The sequence below is a fragment of the Rhinopithecus bieti genome, unplaced genomic scaffold (assembly GCF_001698545.2).
Source record: "Rhinopithecus bieti isolate Rb0 unplaced genomic scaffold, ASM169854v2 scaffold_2254, whole genome shotgun sequence".
Lineage (NCBI taxonomy): Eukaryota > Metazoa > Chordata > Mammalia > Primates > Cercopithecidae > Rhinopithecus > Rhinopithecus bieti.
In genome coordinates this window covers 785,304-810,951 of record NW_016803982.1, presented here as the reverse complement: position 1 = coordinate 810,951, position 25,648 = coordinate 785,304, and the positions used below count along the sequence as shown (strand labels likewise).

Here is a 25,648-nt window from a genome sequence, read left to right as displayed (position 1 = left end):
AATAATTTATATTATATTAAAATATATAATATATATAATATATTAATAAATACATATTTGCTAAATTCTGCTTCAGGTGACTAAACTTTTTGTTTGTCTGAACTAAACAAAACAGAGTTCAAAAAGGCAGAGCAATGTAACACAACTAGAGTTAAAGGGAGACTTTCGATAAATGAGCCATAACATCTGGCCAATCATTTCAGCTCACTGTACCCAAATGGAATTGGAAACACACTGTGATAGGAAAGGTCACTCATGCTGGTAAAAAGTAATAGGCCTGCTGCCACAGTTACACCTGCGAATGAAATCTACATCCACACTGTCTTAATCTTCACTACTAGGCAGCATCGATCTAGGGGCAGATGCTCAGCTGGAGCCAGGATTAAGTACTTTGTGCTCCTGTACCCTAATTTCTAGCACAGTGTACAAGTCACAGCGGTGATCAAATCAGCCAGCATATAGTGTAATACAAATAATAAAATGTTTTAACTGAAAGTATAAGACTTTGTAGTAAATTAATGACTGGAAAAAAATTCTTTGACTCAATTTACCGTTATTTAATAACAATGATGTAGAAGACTTGGCAAGGCTTTATAAATAAAAAAATAAAAATTATACATATAAAACCCACCTTCTGAGTGAAATAAAATGAATACTTGAAATTCAATAAATAAGACTGCTTATATAGGAGGCTACAATTTTAAATATAAACTTTAGTTTCTATTTTAGGTTATATCTTCCATATTCCAGTAAGGAAAAATATTCATGTGAGTTTCTTTTCATGCAAGAAGAAACTCTAGTCTCAAGAGAACCCAATCCCAAATCAGCAATTAAAGTATCAATAAAAGCTATCTGTCTTGCTTGCTTTTCCAATCTTGTTCCTTAAAAAGATCAACAACAAATTTAAAACTGTACATGTAAAATCAAAAATCATAACCAGAAGAACAGGATGTACTAATATGTATTTTCTTTGAAAGTATCTTCTTGAGTTCAAACCTAACTGAAATGAAAAAAAACTGTTAATTTTGAAGTGGTAGTATCTAAAGTACATCTCCACATTGACATCCAAATTTTAAGGAATAAATCTGCTGGTTCTACTGTCAATAAAAAGCCTAGCTGGGTCCATTATTTCATTAACTAATGGAATCTGTAAGCACCCTTGATATTCAGGTTTGGCTGTGTCCCTACCCATATTTCACCTTGAATTGTAATAATCCCCATGTGTCAAGGGTGGAGCCAGGTGAGGATAATTGAATCATGGGGGCAGTTTCCCCCATACTGTTCTCATGGTAGTGAATAAGTCTCACGAGATCTGATGGTTTATAAATGGCAGTTCCCCTGCACAAGCTCTCTTGCCTGCCACCATGTAAGATGTGACTTTGCTCCACATTCACCACTGTCATGATTGTGAGGCCTCTCCAGTCATGAGTCAATTAAACCTCTTTCCTTTATAAATTACCCAGTATCAGATATATCTTTATTAGCAGTATGAGAACAGACTAATACAACCCTGTTCTGTGCTCTTTTCTTTCCACTGTCTGCCTCTCCTGCATGCCCTCATTCATTCCTAGGTTTTCAATGATCAGTCAGATACTGATGATGTCGTCATGGCTTTTATAGTCCAGGCCTCCATAGTCCAGGCCTCCATATACAACAGTCTAGCCTACAGCTCTCTTAAAGACATTTCCTTTCACCCATTGCCTCTCCTGGAAAAAGAAAGCCCTTGCTATAATTCTGTAACATTCTAAATAAATAAAATATCCAAGGAAGTATGAAGTAACTTGAAATGAAATTTAATTGCTGCTGGGATATTAAATATTCAATAGGAAATCAATTATTTAATTAGTTGACTGACATTTTGAATCAGGTCATCTTCACATGCGAGTTTCTCTAAACCATATTCTCTGAGCACATTGGAATTCCACGTTTTCCAACATTCCCAAGAAAGGGAGAAGTTTGTTGTTTACTGCCACTGGCATAAGCCTGCTGGTGCCAGGTGTGAGGAAAAGCCCCAGTGACCTGAAGCCTGCAGTGAGAAATGTACTCATTGGGCCCAACCTCTCTACCACCCAAGGCAGGATGCTTATTTATGGAGCAGAGAGTTTCCTACAAGGTCCTTGAAAAAGGCAAATTCAAGCTAGACTTCAAATATCTAGGTCACTTTTTTTTTCCTAAGAAAAAGAAGTGAATGACAGAGCACAAAGTAGTCAAGTAGGAATAAAGGAAAGGCTACAATCTGCATGAATATAAAAAATTGACAGGACAGGCTATTTATAGTGTTCAGGTGTGAGCAGAATCACCAAGAGCATAGCCAAGGCTTCAATACTTAGGTTGCTTTAATATGTGCTTTGTTCGTTTATAAATAGAGTAAAAAGCATCAGAGAATGGGAATGACCATAAAATTTACCTCAAAGTTTTAAGATAATTATTTTAGGTGTAAATAATTAGGGAAGAGAATAGTAAAAATGACGTGACATACATACATTATAAAAGCCAGAAAATATTTTCAAATATCCATTTCGGCATATACACATGACTAATGCTAGAGTACATACAAGAAAAGCAGGTATCTTAATATTCTAGCACAGATAATGGGCCAGGCGTGGTGGCTCACGCCTGTAATCCCAACACTTTGGGAGGCCGAGGTGGGCAGATCACCTGTGGTCAGGAGTTCATGTGCATATAGATTAAGGTAAAAGAACACCTATATGCTAACATGTTCATGTTAACAAGTCCACACTCTTCTAAAGTTTGAGGCCAACTCTGCTTACTTATCTAATGAGTAAACAAGTTAGAAAGGTAAAGCAACTCATCTCACATAACTGTACTTTTTCTGGCCATGTAATTGAAAAGAAAATGTTTTTTGCTATCATAAAACAAAAGGTTTATCTTTTGCGAAAATTCCATGTTCCTGTAGGAAAATAAACAAGGGAGCGCCAAGTTTTCACGGCAAAGGTCCAGCTAATAGCTTACGGTCTCTGAAAGCCTTATTCAAGCCTCCAGATTCATCTTCCCCTTTAGGTAGCTCACTGACGATGGTTTCAAAAGAGAATACTGAGTGAGGCTCTGAATTTAATACTCTCTGAATTTAATACTCTGGTTTAAGCAAAGGTAAATATCCCTTTTCTTAAATTCTCAGAGCACAGCCAAGGTAAGGCTGAAATCTTTAAATGCAAGATAACCAAATACTTGGATATAATACAAAGGAAGTAATCACAGAATGTCATGGAACTGAATCATCTGGCACACAGTTTACCTGTTTTCAGTTTAAAGTTCAGCACATGACTGCCTCCCTATTCAGCTCTAACCTGCCCCAAATGCCCAATTATATCCAGCAACTTAAATATCCAAACCCAAGAAATGTATGAGACAGAGCATGAAGTCCTTTTGCTATCTAGTTAACTCCCACTTTCAGGGTTCAAGTTCATGGCTGCAACTTTTCTCAGATGATTGACCCTGAGAATTTCTAGCTACTTCAGGAAGGCTCTACCTACTTATGATGACAGGGCTTTAATCTACTTAATCAGGTATTTTCCTAACAAAGCACAGTGAGCTGCAGCAGGAGAGGCTGGTCTGTTAAAACTTTAGATGACATTCAAATCAAGCAATGTTTATGTTTTGCGAGAGATATTTAATAAGGAAACCAGAATAAATTTAAATACAAGAAGTGTAATTTACATCTCACAGTGAATCCTGACTTTCATTACATTTAACTTTAAAACTAAGCAGACAAATTAAAAGTAAATATAGCACCATATTGTCAGTGTATTAATGAAATGCCTATGCTTTGAAAAATAAACACAGATAAAGAGTCAGAACAATTTTTAATCAAAGGTAAATAAAGATGCTCCTCAACTTAAAATGGGGTTACATCCCAATAACCTACTGTAAACTGAAAATATTGTAAGTCAAAAATCCATTTAATACACCTAACCAACTAATCATCTTACCTTAGCCCAGTCTACCTTAAACATGTTCATAACACATATTAGCCTACAGTTGGGCAAAATTGTCTAACACAAAGCCTATTTTATAATGAAGTGATGAATATCTTATACAATTTATTGAATATTGTACTTAAAGTAAAAAAACAGGATGGTTGTATGGGCAGTCTGAATGTGTACTGCTTTCACACCATTGTAAAGTTGAGTAATAGTAAGCCAAACCATTCTAAGTCAGGAACCATCTGTACATAAAAATTGTTCATTCCATTATCTACATATAGTCTAAGTGTTTGCTGTGGTCTAAATGTCTGCATTCCCCCAAAATTAGTATGTTGAAACCTAATCTTCAATGCAATTAATATTAAGAGGTGGAGCCTTTAGGAAATGATTAGGTCATGAGGGCTGTCCCACAGGAATGGGATTAGTGCCTTTGTAAGAGAGGCTCAAGGGAAATTGTTCTTCCCTTCTGCCATGTGAGGATGCAGGAAGTAGGCACCATCTTTGAAGCAGAGAGCAAGCCGTCACCAGACACTGAATTTGCTGGTGCACTGATCTTGGACTTTTCAGCCTCTAGGAACATAAGAAATTAATAAATACCCAGTCTAAGGAATTTTGTTATAGCAGCCTGAATGAGCTAAAACATGTTCTAGTTTCAGGAGGGTATTAATTTCTTGAAAGTACTTATATGTTTCACAAGAGTATTAATTTTTTAAAAGTTCTAAGCTAAGCTACAGTAAAAGCAGGCAGGCATTGTTAGCAAAAATGTTTACAGTATCCTGGTTATCATTTCATGTAATATACAATAATTTATTTCTTTGAAACACCAGGACATTTTTAGATTGTTCCTTGGTAAAACAAATTAAGAATGTTAAAAAGTTATTTTGGTTATATGTCAACTCAAAATGAAATTTAATGTCCCATGAGATTATCAACAAATGTTCCTTGAAAAATTGGATGTCTACAGGCTTAAGCCTGAAGTTGGACTCCTACCTCACAACATCTACTAAATTAAGTCAAAATAGATCACAGACCTACGTAAGGGCTAAAACTCTCAGAGAAAAACTTAGGACCAAATCTTTATGATATTGGGTTAGGAAATGATTTCTTAGGTATGATACCAACTATGTAAGTGACAAAAGAATAAACACATAAACTGGACTTCAACAAAATTAAAAATTTCGTGCTTTGGAGGACACCATGAAGAAAGTGAAAAGAAAATCCACAGAATGGGATAAAATACTTCTAAATCATATACTTGATAAGAAACTTGTATCCAGAATACAAAAAGAGCTCTTACAACTCAAAATTTAAAAGACAACCATGTTAAAAATGGGCAAATAATTTGAGTAGACATTTCTCCAAAGAAGATATACAATTGGTCCGTAATCACCAAAAAGGTGCTCAACATAATTAGTCACTAAGGAAATGCAAATCAAATCCACAATGACATACTTCACATCCACCAAAATTACTACAATCAAAAACACAGATCATAATAAGTATTGACAAAGATATGGAGAAATTAGAACCCTCATACGTTGCTAGAGTGAATGTAAAATGCACAGCTGTTTTGATAAACATTTGGTGGTCACTCAAAATGTTAAACATAGATTGTCATCTGACCTAGTAATTCTATTGCTAATTACATACCCAAGAGAATTGAAACATATATCCATGTAAAAGTGTATACATAAATGTTCATAGCTGCATTATTTATAGTAGCAAAATAATGAAAGCAACCCAAATGTCTATCAACTGAAGAATGAATTTAAAAAATGGACATATCCACATGGTAGAATACTATACAATAATGAAACAAAATGAAATACTGATACGTGCTTGAACCTTGAAAACATTACTCTAAATAAAAGAAGCCACATATTGAATGATTCCATTCATATGAAATATCTAGAACAAGCAAATTCATAAGACATAGAAAGCGTATCAGTGGTTGCCAGGGGATAGGGGATGGAGAAATAGAGAGTTACTGCTAATAGGTTATGGGATTTCTTTTTTAAGTTGATGAAAACATTCTAGAATTGAATAATGGTAATGGTTGCACAACTATGTGAATATACTAAAAACTATTGAATTGTATACTTTAAAAAGGGTAAATTATATGGTATATGAATTATATTTCAATAAAGCTGTTATAAAAGTGAGATTTATAACTCATAATCTGGGTTTAAGAAATGCAATTACAACTATAATTGAATTGTTATCACAAATTATTTTAGATTTTTTATATAACAAAAAAGTTATTTAAGGTTGCTTTATTTTTCATGAGACAAATATGTCAAGTAAGCATATTTAAAAGCAAAAATGCACAAAGGCCCTAAAGGCATTGTCAATCAGCTTTGTTGGACAATAAACCAATTTCTAGTTATAACTTACTTTATAGAAGTAATAGCTATTACTATTTTCATCATATTACTATCTTTTCAACTTACAAATGTACCCAACTTATCAAATGCTATCTAAGGACAGCCGTGTACTCTTCATTCTATTTGGAAATATTCTAGTCCAAATCTATTCCTAATCTGGTCCAATGAGTAGAATCTCCTGCCATGACTGGCAGTGACAAGGAGAGAAAGAGAATGGGAGAAAAAGGGGGAATGAGGATGGATCCGTTTAATCCTCCACCTCTATCAATCACTGCTTTAGCTCCAGGATTGACCATCCCCAGCAACTCTACATCTTTATTCAACTTTCCAGTGCCCTCTAATTCCCTTGGAAAACTTAAGATCCTGTCTGATTCATGTACCACCCACAGGACCAAGCACACTGTCCTTCATGTAGAAGGAATTCAGGAAGGGTTGGGTGTTGAATCAACTATCTGAAATAAGATATCACACATTAAAAATATTACGAAAAATTTTAGTATCTTTTTTTAAAAGGAGACCAACTGTCACATGTTAAAATCTAATATCAGTTCAGTCATGGTGTCTCATCACTCACATGCCATGATCAGATGCAAGATGTTATTCAAGTAACTTATTAATAATAAAAAAGTTTCAGTGTTTTTCAATGTTTGTTTTTTCTATAATCAAAATATATTCAAAACGATTTTCTAGTAGCGTTTTGTTACCTGATTTATAATATTATTTTTTGAGATATAGCGAAAAAGGGAAGTTAAAACTTGTGGGCAGGAAAAAATATTTATAAAAGTTCATTAAACATGAGACTATTATCTATCATGTGTGGCAAATAAAAAAATGGCTGCAAACCTGTCTCTTGTATTACACAATAAAGAACTACTAGAGGTATATTTGGGAGACACAAAAGATAAATATTCTTGATAAGGCCAAACTCTCAGATTTCACATATCATTATGTCTACTGGAAGGCAAATCAACTCAAATTCCTATCCCTCATTTATCTATACTTGTCATTCTTGGTACTCACCATACTCTCTTATACCCCTAAAAATGTTTAAGGTTTACTGTTTTCTCTTTCTTGAACAATTACCTTGTGCCTTTCCTACCTGACTTAATCCTCAATCATTCTTTGTGACTCAGTCAAAATGTTATGCCCCGCAGGAAGCCTGCCATGCCCTCCTCTTGAGCCCTATAGCATCAGAGCCACAAAAATGAAAGATTACTCTATATTATGGTACCCTACAATATTAATCAGAAAAAAAATGTTAAATGTTACCCTTACAGATACACACCACAGTCTACATATTTTGTTTACTGCTTTATTAAACCATCGCTTCTGATCAACTTGGAGATCAGCTCTCAAAGTGATCACAAGTTGATTAATTTTAAGGAAGTCTTGGAATCAAAGCCTTTGAATCTCCTCCCTGATTACAAAGTATCTAAAGGAAAACTAAAAACAAACAAACAAAATTAACAAAAAATAATGCAGGACAGCACCTAAACCAGAGATTTTCACCTTTTGTTCTTTTAGATAAAAGATTAATAAGGAGATATGAAAGAGTCATAGCAGTCCTTAAGAGATTATAAGGTAAAAGTATTGGCAACTATTGTCAAGTATGTCTAACCATATACAATAGAAATCAATTATATAGGATATGTTAAAACTCCTGCAATGACCATATGGAGACAACAGCCAACAGAATTATTCAGAACGTTTTTTGTTTCCTCCCTGTGAAGTTCTGAATGGCCTAAAGACCTATTGACTACATATTTTTTCTTTTGCATCTTATTTTCTGCCTTTCATCTAATACCTGCTAGTATACAGAAAAATCATGGTATCAGACAACCCTGAACCTATAGAAGAACCTATACTGTGACTTAAATATACCACATGTCTGAAGATTCCAACTCTTACTTCTAAGTTGTCTATGTGGCTTACTTACTTGTGAGAAGAAGTAAGTAATAGCTGGTTATACCGTACCAATAAATAAATACCAAAAACCAAGATGCCCGACTAGTAAACCTGATACAGGAAACAGACATGCTTAAAAATGTCTTGTTCTGCAATGACATCAGATTCTGTAGATCTCAGCATTTAAATTTTAATTTAAAATAATCTCAACAAAAGCTACTTGAAAGCCATGAAATGAACTGATGTGGATATGAAATATCATTTTTTATTTTCAAAATCACAAATTTAAAATATGAAAAGTTATTTTTGTACTGAACCCACTTCTGAGCTATTTATTACTGTTTTCAAATTACTATTAATATCAATCCTTTCTGAGTAGCTCTCTTGGGTGAAAGATTCTAATGGCCAACAGAGGGGGTAAGTGCACAAACACTCAGAATTTTGTCCCAAGCTAAATGTCTGGCATACATGCACACCCATAAATACATTGAACTTGCTTTGTATTTGCCTTTAAAATTGGGAAAACTCAAACCACAATTTAACCTGTAACGTACTGTGTTAAAGCAGTATTTCTCTATTTAGCAGCTTAAAACACAGGCATTTTGCCATAATGTAATATATCATTTAGGAAATAAATACAATGTGTATTACCTGAACGTCACTTTCATATAATTTTTGAAGTTCCTTGAACTTACACTGGCATATTTATTAACAGTATTAACTATTATTTTCCTTAATTTTCTTGTAATTCTAAAGGGGAGAGAGATAAGAATACCTCCCAACAAAATATACAGGAATTTTTTTTTTTGAAACAGAGGCTTGCTCTGTGCAGTGGAACAGTCTCAGCTCACTGCAACCTCCACCTCCCGGGTTCAAGCGATTCTCCTGCCTCAGCCCCCCAAGTGGCTGGAATTATAGGTGTACGCCACAAAGCTAGGCTAATTTTTATATCTTTAGTAGAGACAGGGTTTTGCCTTGCTGGCCAGGCTGGTCTCGAACTCCTGACCTCAAGTGATCTGCCCACCTCAGCCTCCCAAAGTGCTGGGATTACAAGCATGAGTCATTGTGCCTGGCCCCTACAATAATATTTAAAAGTATTTCTACCAATTATAAATTTGAACGGCTACATAAAAAATGGTCAAAGATTTGTCTTACATTAAAACTGTAACACTAAAAGGAAAAAGCATAGTTAGGCAAAAACTGTTATCAAGATACGCAGACACAATGCCTCCTTCAGGTTTCAATAATAAAAAAGTGAGACACACAGTGAACTGAATGACCCTAACTTCCTCTCCTCAGGCTCTCAGAAATACAAGTTAGTTGGCACCAGAGAGGCTGGGTAGGAAACTGTGCATATTTCCATATGACACAGATTGGTTCGTGACTCTGAAGTGGCACCTTTACAGGGAAAGGGTGTACATTTTACTTTTTCATTCAAAGTTATGTTCATACAAAATTCAAACCTTATATTTAATGTTGCAGGATTTAGTACTGTGCAGCTGTCTATTGCATTCACACTCAATGCAAAAAGTTTGATTAAATCACTACTCGCTCACCCACTAAAATGACAGAATTCGGGTTTGTGCTGCCAATTTGCTCCCACCACAGTATGTCTACTACTGCTATCACCACCTAAAATGGACCCCTTCCCCTTCTTCTATGAATCATGCTTGTGGCCCTATAAATACTAGTCTTATAAACCATGATTTCTAATAAGGATCCTAGTTCTAAATCAAAGAAATTACAACTGCTGAGAATAAGGCATTATTAGTTACATTTTTATAAAGTTTGGATAGCCATTAATAATTTAGTTGCTCTTATTTTCACAAAAGTTACCTTCCTTAAAATATCACTTTATAAATTTTGTGTCATTCTTAAGCATTCAAACATCCAGGAGACAGATACTGACCCCTTGAAACACAATTCAAATTTTATAACAGAAAAGAATAGGAAAGCAAAAATTATCTCTAAAAGTTGTGCTTTTAGGCAACTGTTCCTTAATGCATATCTCCTCCAGGCAATGATCATAAAGGTTACTAAAACATATGATCAATACTACAGCCACAGCAGCATACTGGAATTCTTACAGAAAAAATTATGGGCCAAACTGGTAAAAAAAAAAAAAAAAAAAAATTCTTTATATCCAAATAGCCTATGACATTTTTAGTCCTTCTTAGTTGCAGTGCTATGCTAGAAAACATCATGTTTTATTTTTATTTTTTAAAACTTTTATTTTAGGTTCAGGGGTACATGTGCAGGTTTGTTATGTAGGTAAATAGTGTGTATCACAGGGGTTGGGTGTACAGATTATTTTCTCATCCAAGTAATAAGCATAGTACCCCATAGGTAGTTTTTTTTGTTTGTTTTTTTTTGGGGGGATTGGGTTTTTTTGAGATGGAATCTCGCTCTGTTGCTAGGCTGGAGTGCAGTGGTGCAATCTTGGCTCACTGCAACCTCTGCCTCCCGGGTTCAAGCGATTCTCCTGCCTCAGCCTCCTGAGTAGCTGGGACTAGTCGCACGCCACCACGCCTGGCTAATTTTTGTGTTTTTAGTAGAGATGAGTTTTCACCATGTTGGCCAGGATGGTCTCGATCTCTTGACCTCATGATCCACATGCCTCAGCCTCTCAAAGTGCTGGGATTACAGGCATGAGCCACGGCACCTGACCCATAGGTAGTTTTTTGATCCTCAGATCCTCATCCTCCTCCCTTTCTCCACCCTCAAGTAGTCCCTGGGATCTGTTGTTCTTTTCTTTGTGTCCATGTGTACTCAATGTAGAAAACATCATTTCACAGGGAAATAAAATGCTTAGAAGAGTATGTCAGTACTACAAAGTCGTTCAGTACATCTTGAAGAAAGTAGTTAAAGCCATTCTCCCCTTATTTAGAAAGCCAGTAACGTCATCAGGGCTAGCAAAGTGACTTCAAATTACACAAGAAAATTAAAAGTGCAAAGTGGGCTCAAATTGTACAGAAAGATGTATAATGTATGCTCAGACAACTATCAACTACATGTAACAACAACATAAATGTAGCTGCTAACTACATTTCCTATCTCACATTCTCAACAAACCGTCTATGACTTCCAAAATTCAATGGAGGCCACCTTCGCATGAGGCGCCACAGTGACCACAGTGACTCCCATGTCTCTCATTTACACCTTCTGTTTCACCCATCCTTCCAGGTTCCAAGAAAGCAGTGCCCTTCCTGGCCCAGAATTTCTCAACATATGCCTTCGATTCATCCCTTCCTAATTACTGAGCAATTTCTCTCCTGCTCATATTACATACCCAGAACCATCCTTTCATCCAAGCTCCTGTTTCCCATTTCGAACTACCAGAAAAACATTTTCATTTTATTGCTTTCTTAATATAAAAATCCCTCCTTCCTCCTAATACTGCCCCTCCCCACAATCAGTTACACACCCCAATAATTGAGCAATTCTCAATCACGTCATTTCTCTTTTTGGAAAAGTTCCCTACTTCACTAATTTTCACCACATCCCAGCTAACCCCTCTACAAGGCTTTTGGACTCCAAAATATAATTTTACTAATCCTCTAAAATACGATTCCATTAAGTTTCCACAAATCCCCAATCATGTACCTTTCACTCTATCCATAAATAAGCCGAGCCTTTGACTTTCATTCACATTACTCCTCTTGCGAAGAATATGCTTATCTCTCCTACCAATGGAAACACACATTCAAGAGTCAACTTAGGTCACGCTTCTCTAAAAGATTTCCCCCTCTTCCTCTTCTTCTCCTTCTTCCCCTTTCATCCTAGATGAGTCTTCTAGCAGAATTCTTTCTCATATCTAGTATTCTCCATACATTTAGTTTTATTACTTATGGGTCAAAGACCAAACCATTATAGAATGTTTTAAATCTCCCCCACTAACTAACATATAATGTTAACACATATCACATATTAATTACTTAATAAATGCAGATAAGTTTATCATATAGGATTGTATACTATCTTCTCAAAACTTCATGATCTATTTTAAGATAATTTCCAAATAACAGTTATTTTTCTAAAGAGTAATACATCAATAGAGCAGTAATCATGGCAGTACAAAGAGAAATAGAAAAGGAAGAAAGAGTTGCCTTGCAGAAACAGATTTAAATGAGAATTTTCTAATGGCATTTCTGCATGTCTTCTAAGAGCTTTTGTACCAGACTGTCTTTGCAAAAATATTTGCATAACAAACCACCTTGTCATCTAGAGATGGTGCCTCCCTCCAGGTTAGAGGACAGATTTGTTTCCTGACCAGGATAATAAGATAACACCTCCCTGCAGAGAAAGATTAGGCAGCTTTGCTAGAAGCCCCTTAAAAGATTGGGAATTTCCTGATATGGCCGCATATCAGACCACTGAGCGATGACACAAATCCGCTGTGAGCAAGCATCCACCGGGGACACTCAGCATTGCCCCTGAAAGGATATGGGGACGTATGGGGAACTCATAAACACATGAAGCTCATGCTGTCTGCTATGCTCTGAGTAAAAAATCCCCTGTCTCTGACCCAGGAGTCCGCTGTCTTCTGCCAGCATCATGTAACTGCGGCAGACTAGCAAGCTGGGTAAACTGTGAGACCCTTGGTAGTTCCTGAAATTTTCAGATGTTAGGAGTTTCCAGTTTACAAAATAAAACAGAAGCTACCACGTTGAATTCTCCATGTCTAACAAGCAATGTCATATCCCCAAAACAATATGTTGAGTGAAAAAGGCAAACTGAAAAGTGTGAAGACTTCATGATTTAATGACATAAAATTCTACTATAGGTATATTTGCATAACAAATATAACCCAAACTAAGTGGAGACAAATCAGAATGGTAGTTGCTTCTCAGAGGGGAGATGGGTAGGAACTGAATGGAAACAAGAAAAAATTTGGGGGAGGTGATAGGAATATTCCATATCTTGACTAGGGTAGTGGTTACAATGATGCACACAACTGTTAGAATACATCAAGTCATAAAGTTAAGACTGTGCATTTTAATGTACATAAATTATACCTCAATAAGAAAGCATTAAAAATTCTAGGTAGCTAAACAGTGAATAGATCACAGTCCCTTTTAGTTTCAGGACAGAATAATTCACAAAAACATTAGGAGAAATACTGATCACTTTCACAAGCATTCTGTTTAACATCCTTTCTAGAGTGGTAGCTGCAATTCAGGGATTTAAGAGTATGTATTCTGGAGTCAGATTACTTGGTTTTATATTCAGATCTTTCAGTTACTAGCTAGGTACTCTCCAGCAACTTCCTTAATCTTTTCACGCTTAGGCTTCATGATTTTTAACAGACGTATAAAAGAATTTCCTATCTGTGATTTTAAAGATGAAATTAGATAGTATAGGTAGAGTGCCTAGTATATAAAAGCATTCTCTAAATATTAGTTGTTATCAACTAATAATAATACAGGATTCAAAATATCCAGGACATTTCTGTTAAAGCAAAAGAGTAACATAATTTTTAAAATCTAGTAAGTATAATATACATTCATTAATGGGAAAACTAGGTGGGATATTTATAATGCCCTAAAAGTCATTTAATTATATAATCAAATAAAGCAATACACCCCATCACAGTTCTTGTATATGTTAATTTGAAGTACAGAAAGAAAAAACTTAAGTCAAATAAACATCACTTTGGGTAAATGTTTCAAGTTCAGACAGATGTTTCTCATTTACTCTCCAACAACTATTTTATTATTTTGGGTCTATTTTCCTAATGTAATGAACGTAAATCCAACTGAATACTAATCCTGATCTTGCCTGAAGAGTAAGTTGATGACCAAATTTTTGAAAAACATGATTAAAAAATATGTAAAAGGACAAAATCTAGAATCGGATAGTACAAATACAGGGAGAAGGAGACAAAGGGAAGAAATATCAGTGCTGGAAAAGCACTTTGCTACAACAAACGGCAAGGGGTCTGGAAAAGTGGGCAGACTTTATGGCTGCATATCAGAGCACATACTATCTAGAGCATTCATGTCACAGTTAGTATCCCCCATACAGAGGCACATCTGCCACACATGTGTCAGAATGTCCTCAGCACTGTGCTCTTTAAAATTATTCCTAACATTTTAAAAGGAAACTAAAAAAGAGATAATAATAAGCAATAATGATGTAAAATTTTTATCCTCTATCAAATTTCTTAACTGCATCATTAAAATATCTCTAACATTTAGTATTGATCTCATTAAAAGTATTTCCAATATTTAACAGCCATTATTATTTGTCTGAGATGTGAGGTATGTTAATTGTTACGTGAGTTGAAAAAATTTTTAAAGGTACAAGAACAAATACTCAATTTAATGGAAAACATCAATTCTCAGTAAACCAAGTCATTTAGCAATGAAGGAGGAAAGAGCATATTGTGTTATTTCTTTCAATGTGTCCCAACGATAAAATGCTAAGGCCAAATGATGGTTACAATGAAGTGTTTACATAGAAAACTGACTTAGGTCTCCTAGCAGACAGGGTCCTTTCTCTGCTTAAAAGTTACAACACCTGGTATACAGCAGTAATACGACTAAAGAAGATGAGTTTCAGACTACAAATAAGTGGCTGTTGAAACAAAAAGGACTACAATTATGAGATATTATTTTTCTTTTAGTCGTTAAGCCTTCTTATGTTCACATTTCTTATTTTTTAAAGTACAATGTTATACCATGTGCTCCACACAGGAAGTGGAAAGAAAAGATATTACAATCCCTCCCAAGCTACACCTTTAAGATGCAGCATTACAGATAAGGTTACCACACACTTTTGTGATCCACTATAATTGTGCAGACAACAAAATGTTACAGGAGGAAAAAAAAAAAGGCATTTTAAGTACAACTACATTCATTCCTATCTAAAAAAGCAGGTGCGCACATTTACATATGTAAATTCAATAAAGTGCACACTTTCTTCTCTTTTCTTGCCAGACCTGAATAGTTAATCAGAAAACTTGGCTTTTAATTGCACTACTTGACTCCTCAAACTAAACAAAGTATTGTGTCCATAAAAACATCTGTTATTGACAAAGAATTGTATATAATCATTTTTTAAAAATCATTTTGGCTTATCTTTATTGTGAAACATTTTTTCCCAGTCCTAAGGATTTTCAGGTTTGAAATCAAGATGAACTTTTTATCCCACAGCAACTCTCCCAGAACTGTCCATTTAAATTTTAATCTAGAAAGAGAAGTTTATCTAAGTCTCCTACTTGCTGTTAAAAGATACCTCAGCCCCTCAGTATAAACAGTCAGAAGACAGCCAACCATGTCTCAAGGAGATGGAAGTGTTCTGTTGGCAACTGGCCAGAAGACTAGCTCAACAGAACTGTCCAAATCAAAAACCTGTAATTAGAAAATTCCAGACTCCTCCTTCAACTTCCTTCCAAAATTCAAACTGGCCACTAAGATGGATGGACTTCACTTCCTCTCTAGTGCCTGTCACTGCCTTATTCTGGACCTCTCACCACTGCTCACTGGTCTTTCCACCTTCAAATTTGCCCAACCCAGAGCTGTTTTCCACGCTGTGGTCATAACGGTTGTCTAAAGGGTAGATCCGATCATGTCACAGAAGAGAGCTCACGATCTGTGCCTCACTACCTTGCAACCCCACTCACTACCCGCCACTCCCTGCAAACACCCTCTGTTTCTCAGTTGTACTTGATATTCTCGGTCTGCACCACAATCTTTGACGCCCCCAAAGCTTAAAGTATGCTTTTTTCTCTTCCTTGACAGTCTAACCAGTGCCTTTCCCACGTGGCTAACTCTTAGTCACTCTTCATGACTCAGTCTGAGTTTTATTCCCTCCAGAAACCTTTCCATGGCCCTCTTCCTTGGCCCTATAGCACCTTCGTCCACCTACACAGAATTGTTCACATCATAATTGATCCTGTCTTTTGTCTTTCCTGCCAATTCCTTGAAAGAAGAACTCTTCCTCACCCGTCTCTCCAGCATCAACAGTTCAAACACAGCAGCACTTTTTAAGTGTCAGTTTGTTTTGTTTTTTGTTTTTTGGGTTTTTTGTTTGTTTGTTTTTTCTTTTTTTTTTTTTTTTTTGAGATTGTAATTACTGACAAAGTGATAAAAAGCATATGGACCTAAAACAAATACTTCATAAATTTTCAGTTGTAATAAACTCTGAAAATAATATTTTCAACTTCTTAATTTACAAATGAGGTTTATAGAAAAGATTTAAGAGATTTTTCCCAATAGCATGGAGATGAGAGAAAGAAAAACAAACTAGTGAAGGCACCCTCCCCTACCCCGAAAATCTTAAAACTCTCTAAGGAAAAGGTATCTGGGGAATATAATGGATAAATGGAATGCCATCTATTTCAGCACCAACCACACAATTCTATGAAGCGCATGAGGAGTTCTTCCTAGTGTCACCAGTAAAATATGTGTTTCTTCACCCAAGGTGAAGCTTCTACCTGTGTTTGTGCCTACAATTCCAAAACTGGCTCTTGGAACAGTCGCTTCCTCCACTGGGAAGGAGTTGCCACACCTGTAAAAGGAACAGGTAGTTCGTGATCGCTAAGGACACCCTCTATCTCTGATAGTCTCTGAATTTAGAGTACAATCTAAATATATAGCCAACATAGTCCGGGAGAGATACAGGGAAGGGGTGAGGGAAGTTCACTTACAATCAGGACTGGGTGTGAACGTCATAGGAACCTAGAATATTACAGCTGGGGCTGATCTGGGATTATTCTAATCAATATCCTTCTTATAGAAGCCGAGGGGACTGAAACCCAGAAAATTTCAGGACCCACCCAGGGTCTCCCAGTATCTAGCGGGGAAGCTGAGACCAGAATTCGGCTCGTTCTCTCCCAGTCCTTAGCTTGGGCAGCATAACCAGCAACGCCAGCTCCTATCCCCTTTCCTTCAGATCGGTCTCGGGTCCAGAGCTAGCGGTCGCTAGCGCAACGCGAGACCCGGCGGGCCGAGGCAGCCACCTGTGGCTTTCCCGTCCCTCAGGTCCAGCAGTGCACACGGAGTGCCCCCGCGTCAATGCCTGGGGAGTGACAGGCAAACGCGCGCCCCGCGGGCGGCAGAGCCAGCCACTCACTGCCCGGTCCCCGGCCACCATGGAAGAACGACCATCTCGACCCGAGCATGAGCCCTAGCCTCTACCCGCGCGCCAAGTCGCACCCGTGGGGCGGCTTCTGGCAGCCATGGTTTCCATAGCAACAACATCACCGGATGCCGGGTCCCAGAGACGCCCTAGGGTCAGAGGTCATCTCCGTGGCAACGGAAACTTCCCACGCTACGGCGGCTCCAACGGGACGCTTCCGCCGCATTGCGTAGCGTAGCCCCCAGCGAGCCGAGGCTGGGAGCGCAGTGAGGGGTGGTCCCCGTGAGCAGAGGGCAGCGGCGGCAGGAGCGCGGACTCTGAGCCAACGGGTAAAGCCAGGAGGAAGCCCGTGCCTGGCCCGTTGGGCTCCCCCCTCTTCAGAACCGAAGCAGTCTAGACTCGGAACCCAGCTTCAGCTTCAGATTACCGAGGGGCTCCACGCCTGGAGACAGAGCTGCAGCGTGGGCCCGCTCGTGGCTTTGCAGAAAACAAATAATGACAGGCTTCTCTAGAACCCCGGGGCCTGGGCCCAGAGCCGTGGCTTCTGCCAAACTTTCTGGTCCCTGACACCAACTCCCCGCCTCTCAGCCCGAGGCCACAGCGGCCTAGCACCCTGCACCTTTTAAAGTGGCTCCAAAAAGGAGGAGGCCAAATAGATCAGGGTGGTGGGTGCGAGTGCAGGGAGTTGCGAAGTTGAAAGATGACTGCTTTTCAAACTGCGAAAGAACAAAATACTAAGCGAGAAACTCCTTCCAAAGCAACTGTAACTCGAGGTTCTTTACAAATGAGAGTTCCAGTTACCATCTTCAGAGAAAGGAGCTCAAAAGAGGAACAGTTTATTCTTTGCGGAATGTCTTCCTGGTTAAGAAGAAAATTAAAGATTAAAAAAGAAAATGAAGGGTCTGGCAACTATGAACCTAACGGTGCCCTAACGTTTGCGATTTTAAGGCCGAGAATGCCAGATGGGGAGAACGCCATGAGCTTTTGAGCTTGTGTATTTTAGGAGAGGCTCCAGTGTGAACAGTAGACTACAGGCCTTGAGACTGAGAAGGAAGCTATAAAATGTGGGCCAAGGGAACGTCTGCAGGACCGGATTTCAGAGCATCCTATCGTGGCGGATAAAGAGGCACTAACAGCTTTTTTCTTTATTTAGTCGCCAAATTTTTGGCCCTTTGGGGAAGGAGTAAGCATTAAGCGAATTTAACCAAGTAAAATGTATAGTCCTGCCTGTTGTAGTCCCATAGTTCACTATCCTAGAGATGCCTATTTTTCACTATTAGTTTTATTAAAGTGTATTGAAAACCTACCATGTGTCATGAACAGAATTTTTGTCAAGAGACAATGACAAAGGCAGTGGTGCCCAGCAGTTGTTGGGTGACTTTCTTACATGATGTTACCAGATGAATCAAACAAGAACTTCACTCTTCCCTATAAAACATGTCTGTGACATTCCTCCTTTTTGCCTTCACGTTTAGGAAGTCCCTAAGAATCTCTCCTTTTGTTCCCTTCCCTTCATCATCTTACCTTTTACATTCTGACCGAAGTAAAAAAACAAATAGTGGCAACTAGAGAACTACACAGGGAAAGTATCAGGACATAGCTGGTCCTGATACAAAAGAGCTCTTGCATCTCTAGAGGTATCAGGGGAACTAATAAGTCTCCCTTAGAAAACTCCATGCCCTTCTGTATCCGGGTTCAACACATAACTAAACTTTGTACCTGGTACACAAGTCCTAAGGAAGACCACACCGACTGTGGCACTGAGCAGGCAGACGTGTAAATAGGCGTTTCCCTGTCCCACAGTCCCTCCTGGAGGTAATACCGAGTTGCGCTCAAAGATTTTATTAAAAATACAGGCACAGTGCAATGACTTAACACTGAATAGAAGAGCTCCTGTTAGACTGTTCAAACATCCCAACTGTTTCCCCTTAAGGCAAAAGAAACTATTTTGAATAAATACTTCCATTTTGAGACATCTACATGGTATTTATAGAAAGCGTATGAGTCAATTTGAGTGAGGTATGATGCCAAAATGTGCAAAGGAGTGAAAACATTGGTTGTTGTCCTTGTTACCATATGTATAAAAACACTTCACAAAAGTCTCCAATGTTTGTGTTGCTAAAACATGGAAGACTGGGTTCGAACATTTTAAAGGAATGGTTCATTGTAGGAAATGTGAAGTATAGTATAGAATTAGCTTTAGCACCTTCAGAAAGCAATGCATCATTTGAACAAATTTTCTCAGTTATGGATGCTGTCTACAATTAGAACAAGTTGTACAGCCAAAGTCATCTTCATTGTTAAAACTAAGTTTAGATTATCATGCATTGAATTTTACACTTATTAACTGGGATATACATTTCAAAAAAGAAAAATCTACTCTCCCAACAAGGCAGTACTCGGGAGCCTACCTAAAATTGCCATCCTTTGGTTCATGGAGTGGCACTGCTCTACAAAACCCATTTTGTTACCTCAGTAACTAAAGCTTCCTGGATGGAGTCCAAGGCCAACTCATACTACATTGAATCCCACTCTAAAGCCAAGCGTGTTAGAAGAAACTTACATCTGTTTGGTGTTCCAGCCACGCAGTCTGAATTTGATGTTTTCATTTGAAATATACTCAGTGTTTAGACATGCAGAGGTTGTGGCCCATTTGTGGCTCACCCGGCTCTACTGGAACCTAGGATGAGTCGGTATGCTGAGAAGGAGGAGGAGTAAAAAGTGCTCACTCTTCTTCCCTCTCTTCGTATTTTCTCACTTCCAAACACCATGACAGCCCTAGATGTAAAGCCAGTAGCTTTTAAAAATAACGTATATTTAAATGAGTAACAGTGGCATACCAGGTGTTTTGGCACCTAAAACAGCTTAGTGAAAGGCAAAAGCAGAGCTGAAAGGCAGCCAGACAAGTAGGAAATAGGACATAATCATTGGTCCCACCAAGCCCTGCGTGTTCCATGTCAAAGTTATATGACAGAGCGGGAGACTGAGTTCAGAAAAAGAGAATTGATGGAATGTTCTCAGTGTGCTGTGCAGAACTAGGTCTAGGGCATCTGCTTCATACTAACACTTGGCACTGACATTTGTACTCAACAAAATCCTCTTAGATTATGATTTACCTTAAAATCTGTGTTTTCTAGAATCCTACTAAGCCATGGAAGTTTGGGTGTATCCTGTGTATGGTTGAGTGACTGTATCTATGTGAGGGTCTGTGGCTTCCTTTGCTTGTTTTACATTATGTGTCTGAAGAGACAGCAATGACATGACCTTAGTATTTATCTTTATTGTGGATTTTCTTTTTTCAACCACACTTCTTTCCTTAGTACCCTTGGCTTAAAGTGCAGTGACCTAGATTATTTCCAGAATGGGCCTGTTATATACATTGGTCAATCCAAACTATCATACAGGTTTAAAGAAAGCTATGAAGCCTCCTTCAGGCAAAATAAATGCCTTGGACTTAGTATTCCCTATTCAATGATTTGCCTAAAATACAGTCACCTTGCATGACTCATACAGTGAAAGCTGAAGCAGGTAACATTTATTCTAAATGCATAGCTGTTGCTCTGCTAAGAAAGTAGGACATTTAAGTGTGTGTGCGTGTGTGTGTGTGTGTTCTCTGATAATAGTTGTTAGACTGGGTGTTTTTATGAAGATAGCAAATTTACTTTATATCCAGGACTTTTAAGCTATTGGAATTTATTTTTAAAAGCATGTATTGTGCAAACACATTTTTCATGTTCTCTTCCAGTTAAATTTTACATAAAATAAGCCCAAAACACTATTCAATGAATGCCTCTTGTTTAAATATTAATAATGAGCTAATCAATAACTTTTGGGTAGATGAGTAACTTTGTCCTTAAATTCGTAACTCTATTATCTGCTTATTTTCACACCAACTCGATTATATAGCAGTGCTCTGAAATTCCACAAACCCTTGACCAAACTACCTACACTTGTTGACAGTGTAAAGAATTGGAAATAATCAGTAAATTATTTCATAACTTCCAAAGATGTAGGAAGCAAAATTAACCTAATATTTATCTCTGAAATAATAATAGGTGCTTTATACCAAATTCACTGGTATTTGGCAGTATTCTCCCAAGTTTCTTAGTTTGAAACCAGTTAATTGTACTCTTTTTAAATTTAACATAACATAATAGGTAGTAGTCAATCTGTTCCTTTTGGCTGTAACAGTTAAAAGAATTTTAGTGTTTGTTTCATTTTAATTACCCAATTAACTTTTTAGTTCTACTGCTATTTTGGGATCAAAAACCTGCAAAAGATTTTAGGCTTCATGTTAATAGCAGGAGAATGGAACTCACCAAGCACAATACTGAAAGGGAATGGCTTGGCATGGGTTTGATTCAAGCTTAACAGGCTAAAACTTTTAGAAGGTAAGATAAATAATGTGGCACATTAATGTCCCATTTAAATGTGTGTGTGTGTGTGTATATATATATATATATATATACACATACACATACACTAAATGCTCTAACTCCCAGGTTGGAACTCATATCCCTGTATATCTAAGACTAAATTATCCTGTTAGAATAGTTGGTAATGTTCTTAGATACACTTTGTGTTAACCCATCAATTCATACCAAAATACTTTAGCATTCATAAGGCGCAAAATGCATTGCTCTAAAAATAGTCATTTGTTCGACAGTCTCGAAAAATGCTTTGGAAGGGGGGACAAAACCATTCCAGAGAGATGAAAGTGGGTGGGATGGAGGAAGTGTAATAAAAAGATTGTGAATTGTGTATAGGGAGACATTTAGTGTTTCTGGTAAAATTGTATACAAAAAAAATTATAAAGGCCTACAAAGAAACTTACTGTTCTGTGCTAAATTATTTCCCACTCTCCAGTTCTATGGAAGGACTGACCTCAAGGTCCCTAAGACAAATGGTCACATCTAAATAAAAAATGTTTTTACAGTATTCCTTTCTCAGAAGAGAGTTAAATCTTTTCACAGAAGGACGCAAGAAGGATTCAAAAGACCACTGTTTTTTACAGTGTAAAGCAGTCACACCCCTCCCCTTCCCACTGCAGCCCTTGGCCTGTCTCACTTTGAGAAGTCTTGCAAAAAGGGTCTTCATATTAGACTGTGAGACAGTATTGCAGATGTAAGTTGGTTTTGGATGAACCAAGCATCGGCAAGTTTTAGGTTTGATGTGGGGGGTTTGGAGTACATCTTGGGGTACACTTCATAGCTGAATGAGACATACGGGTGGAAAGGTGACAACACTGTTTTCCCCTTGGGCAGTTCTCAGGTTGGTGTGTCATTTCAGAGTTGCTAAAAGCTGAGGAGTTAAGAAGAAAGAAGGGTAAAAGGACAGAGGAGGAGGAAACAGAGGGGGTGAATAGAAAGGGTGTAAGAACTAGAACACAGGGAGGAGGACTCAGGGCAGAGCCTAGAGCCCACTGCAGCACCGAGTCCAAGGAGCATCCAGAGGCTACTACCGGAGCCTCAATTGCCACCCCAAAGTACCAAGTGGGGGCAACCTTCTCGACCCCAGCACAGAAGCCTCTGCCCTTTTGAACTGTGTAACAACTCGCAGTTTCTCCTTTGCTGCAGGAATGGTGGCCGCAAGCTGTCTCAGCCTCCACACCCACCGCCTCCGTCCCCGCCCACCCACACCTCCTCCTCCTCTGCCTCCCGCTGCACCCGCAGGCGGCAGCCCCCTCGGAGCGCGCCACCCCAGCTACATTGCATTGGCAAGGTTCGGAGACTGGAGGGCAGCAGCCACTTGCTGCCCCAGTCGCCGGGGCGCTGGGTGCCAGTGCGGCCCCAGCAGAGCCCAGGGTGTCAGGGAGGCCGTGGAGAGCCATGATCTACTGCACCGCAGTGCCAGTGTCAGGAACTTCCAGAGCCCGGGCCGCCACTGCGGGACGGGCGATCTCCCTGCTCCCCGCTTCAAACACAACCCCAGACACAAACAGCCGGTCCCGGGTCCCTCCCCACCCTCAATGGAGCCAGGGGACGCCACACACTCCCGGCTGCGAGCGTGAGCGGTTCCCGGAAAGGCTGCGCCCAGCCTCCTCGCCAGCGCCGCCACCACCATGCAGCCCTCCGGCCGGCCTCTCTTGGGTTGTTCGCCCACAGCTCCGCGGTCGCCCCCAATCGCCTCAGACTGAGACGCGGGGACGGGAACCCCTGGGATCCGACTCCCCAAATCAGATGCATTTGCATTTCTTATGTAATGTACTGCAAGTTCCCCTGTTGGAACCCGTTGGAATCGGGGCGCATGATCACCAGTAGGCTTAAAAGCAGGAACCCACGGCCTGGCTCATCCCCACCCCCTGCCCCGTGGGATCCCGACGCAGGGCTTTGACACCGCTTTCAGAAGGGGGAGAATTAAATTACAAATATTAGAGGGGCTGGGCTTGTCTTCTCAGCCCGGAGTTCCCTCCAGGCGCAAGCCTTGGTCAAGTATTCCCAGTGGCAGGATGTGTCAGAGGCAGACAGGGGGAATGAGTTAATACTCGGGCGCCGGGAGCTGGACGGGGGAGGGCGCGGGGGCTGACGGAGGAGCGGGGCCGCGAGGGAGGGGGCCTCTTGTACTTTGGTAAAGGTGATCGTGGTGGCGAATACTGTGCAAGCTAATCAGAAAGTCTAGAGCAGGTTCTCGGAACCCAGCTACGTCCCCCGAACCTGCTGCAGAAGTAAGGGGAGCTTGGGGTTCTTTTTCCTGGCAACTACCGGAGCTTCAGCTGCCTGGGGTACAGCCTTAAGCCATAGCCCTTCACTATTCCACCAAACATAGGCAACCAAATACATTAAAAAAAAAAAAAAAAAAAAAAAGTTTCCTCCTCCCTCCTAGTGATGGATTGTGTCACAGCCAAGAGATGCCGATAATGGTTTTGGGGTTCGTAGACGCCGATCCAGCTGTTACTTGTTTATTCATGCAACACCTCTATATGCAACACTGTCCTGGTTCCTGGTTGTTTCCCCTGCCTTCCTGCATAGCAGAACTGCAGATCTAGCTCGATGAGCAACAGACAGGTTATTATGAGGAAAAACATAACATGATGCATGTTTTGCTTACCAGTTGGGTTCTTGTTTTTCTTAAGACTCTTGCCACAAAGACACTGCAGCATATGCGTTCCTTTGCTGAAAATGTTCCAAAGAAACCACATTGATTTGGGCGAAAAGCAATCCAGCAGCTTAGACACCCTGAGAAAGAAGAGATCCTTGTGGTTGCATAATAATAATTTGAAATCAGTTCTCCTGAAGAGGGGCACCGGTTTTACCATAGGAAAAACGATAATATTCCGGATCTTCTCCCAGTTTTTTCCCCTCACGTGGTATATTTCTTTGAGACTTCTCAGTGATTGTTTTTTTTCGGCCAGGGTGAATGATTTATCCCCCCTCAATCACCACCGGATTATTACCAAAGGGTCGGAGAAAAAATCCTTTTTCAGCATGAAACCAAACAAAAAAGCAAAGAGATCCCAACTGAGATCAAAACTAATCAGGAAGAACAGTAATGCACAAAAGATCCCCAAAGAGAAAATCATAGCCTTTTTACTTGATCGCTATGAGGATGGGTGGATCTGCAGAAGGCAAAGCAGGATTCATCTTACTGAGAGAAGACTGCCATTGTGTAGCCCCTAGGAGAGAAGGAAAAAAAAAAAAAGGAAAGAAAGAAAGAAAAAAGAAAAAAAAAGAAAAGAAAAAAAAAACACCACCACACACACTCACACACCAATACCACCTCCAAGATTGAGTCTGACAGCCGAAGACAGAGCCTCCCTTCTCCCAGTGTCGATTTTTTTTTATAATCAATCGCCAGTGCTCAGTGGGATCGGTTTGAACCTGCAGTTCTCAATCACCACGAAGAAAAGATGCAAATTTAGGTGCCCCCTCCCCTTGTCAGTCTTGTAGTAGGTAGAGAGCGCCACAAATCCCCTTCCTCCTTCCTCTCACTCTTCCAGTTTCCAACAACCGTGAGCATGAGGAAAATCTCCCCTCCGGATTCCTCGCCCAGCCTCGGATGTGAGTTACAGGCATTAGAGGGAGGAGGAGGAGGAGTTGAAGTTTGCATTGAAAAGACTGGCTTTCCATGACGTAGCCACGTGCTTTCAGACCCGTCACCAGTGAGATGCTTCAACCAGCCCAGGGAGGGCAGTGTCACTGCAGTCTCTCTGCTAGGGCCCCTCCTGAAGTCTCCCCACACGCCAGCTCCAGCTCCAGCCCCAGGCCCAGCCCCAGCCCCAAACCCAGACCCAACACGCGACCCTCTCCCTCCTCCGCCAAGCACCAGTCGCCTGCTGTTTGCTCTTGGAGCCAATCTAACAGCCTTCTGTTAAAAGTGAATTTTAAAAGGAAATAT

At 39.3% G+C, this 25,648-nt stretch overlaps 1 protein-coding gene across 5 annotated transcripts in view; it reads right to left on the bottom strand.

Moving 5' to 3' along the window:
* Positions 1-25,364, bottom strand: part of FGF14 (fibroblast growth factor 14) — a 726,201-nt gene extending 700,837 nt beyond the window's left edge. Inside the window, exons 1-2 of one of the 5 annotated variants that reach the window (XM_017861642.1) lie at positions 17,392-17,442; positions 16,671-16,744 (exon numbers count right to left, since the gene is read on the bottom strand). In XM_017861642.1, the coding sequence (XP_017717131.1) occupies positions 16,671-16,744; positions 17,392-17,436 (119 nt within the window). In that variant the 5' untranslated portion in view covers positions 17,437-17,442. Of the gene's footprint in view, positions 1-16,670; positions 16,745-17,391; positions 17,443-24,361 lie in introns of those variants that run through there. The other 4 variants (XM_017861693.1, XM_017861628.1, XM_017861668.1 and 1 more) reach the window with 4 other exon arrangements.
* Positions 25,365-25,648: the final 284 nt, after the last annotated feature.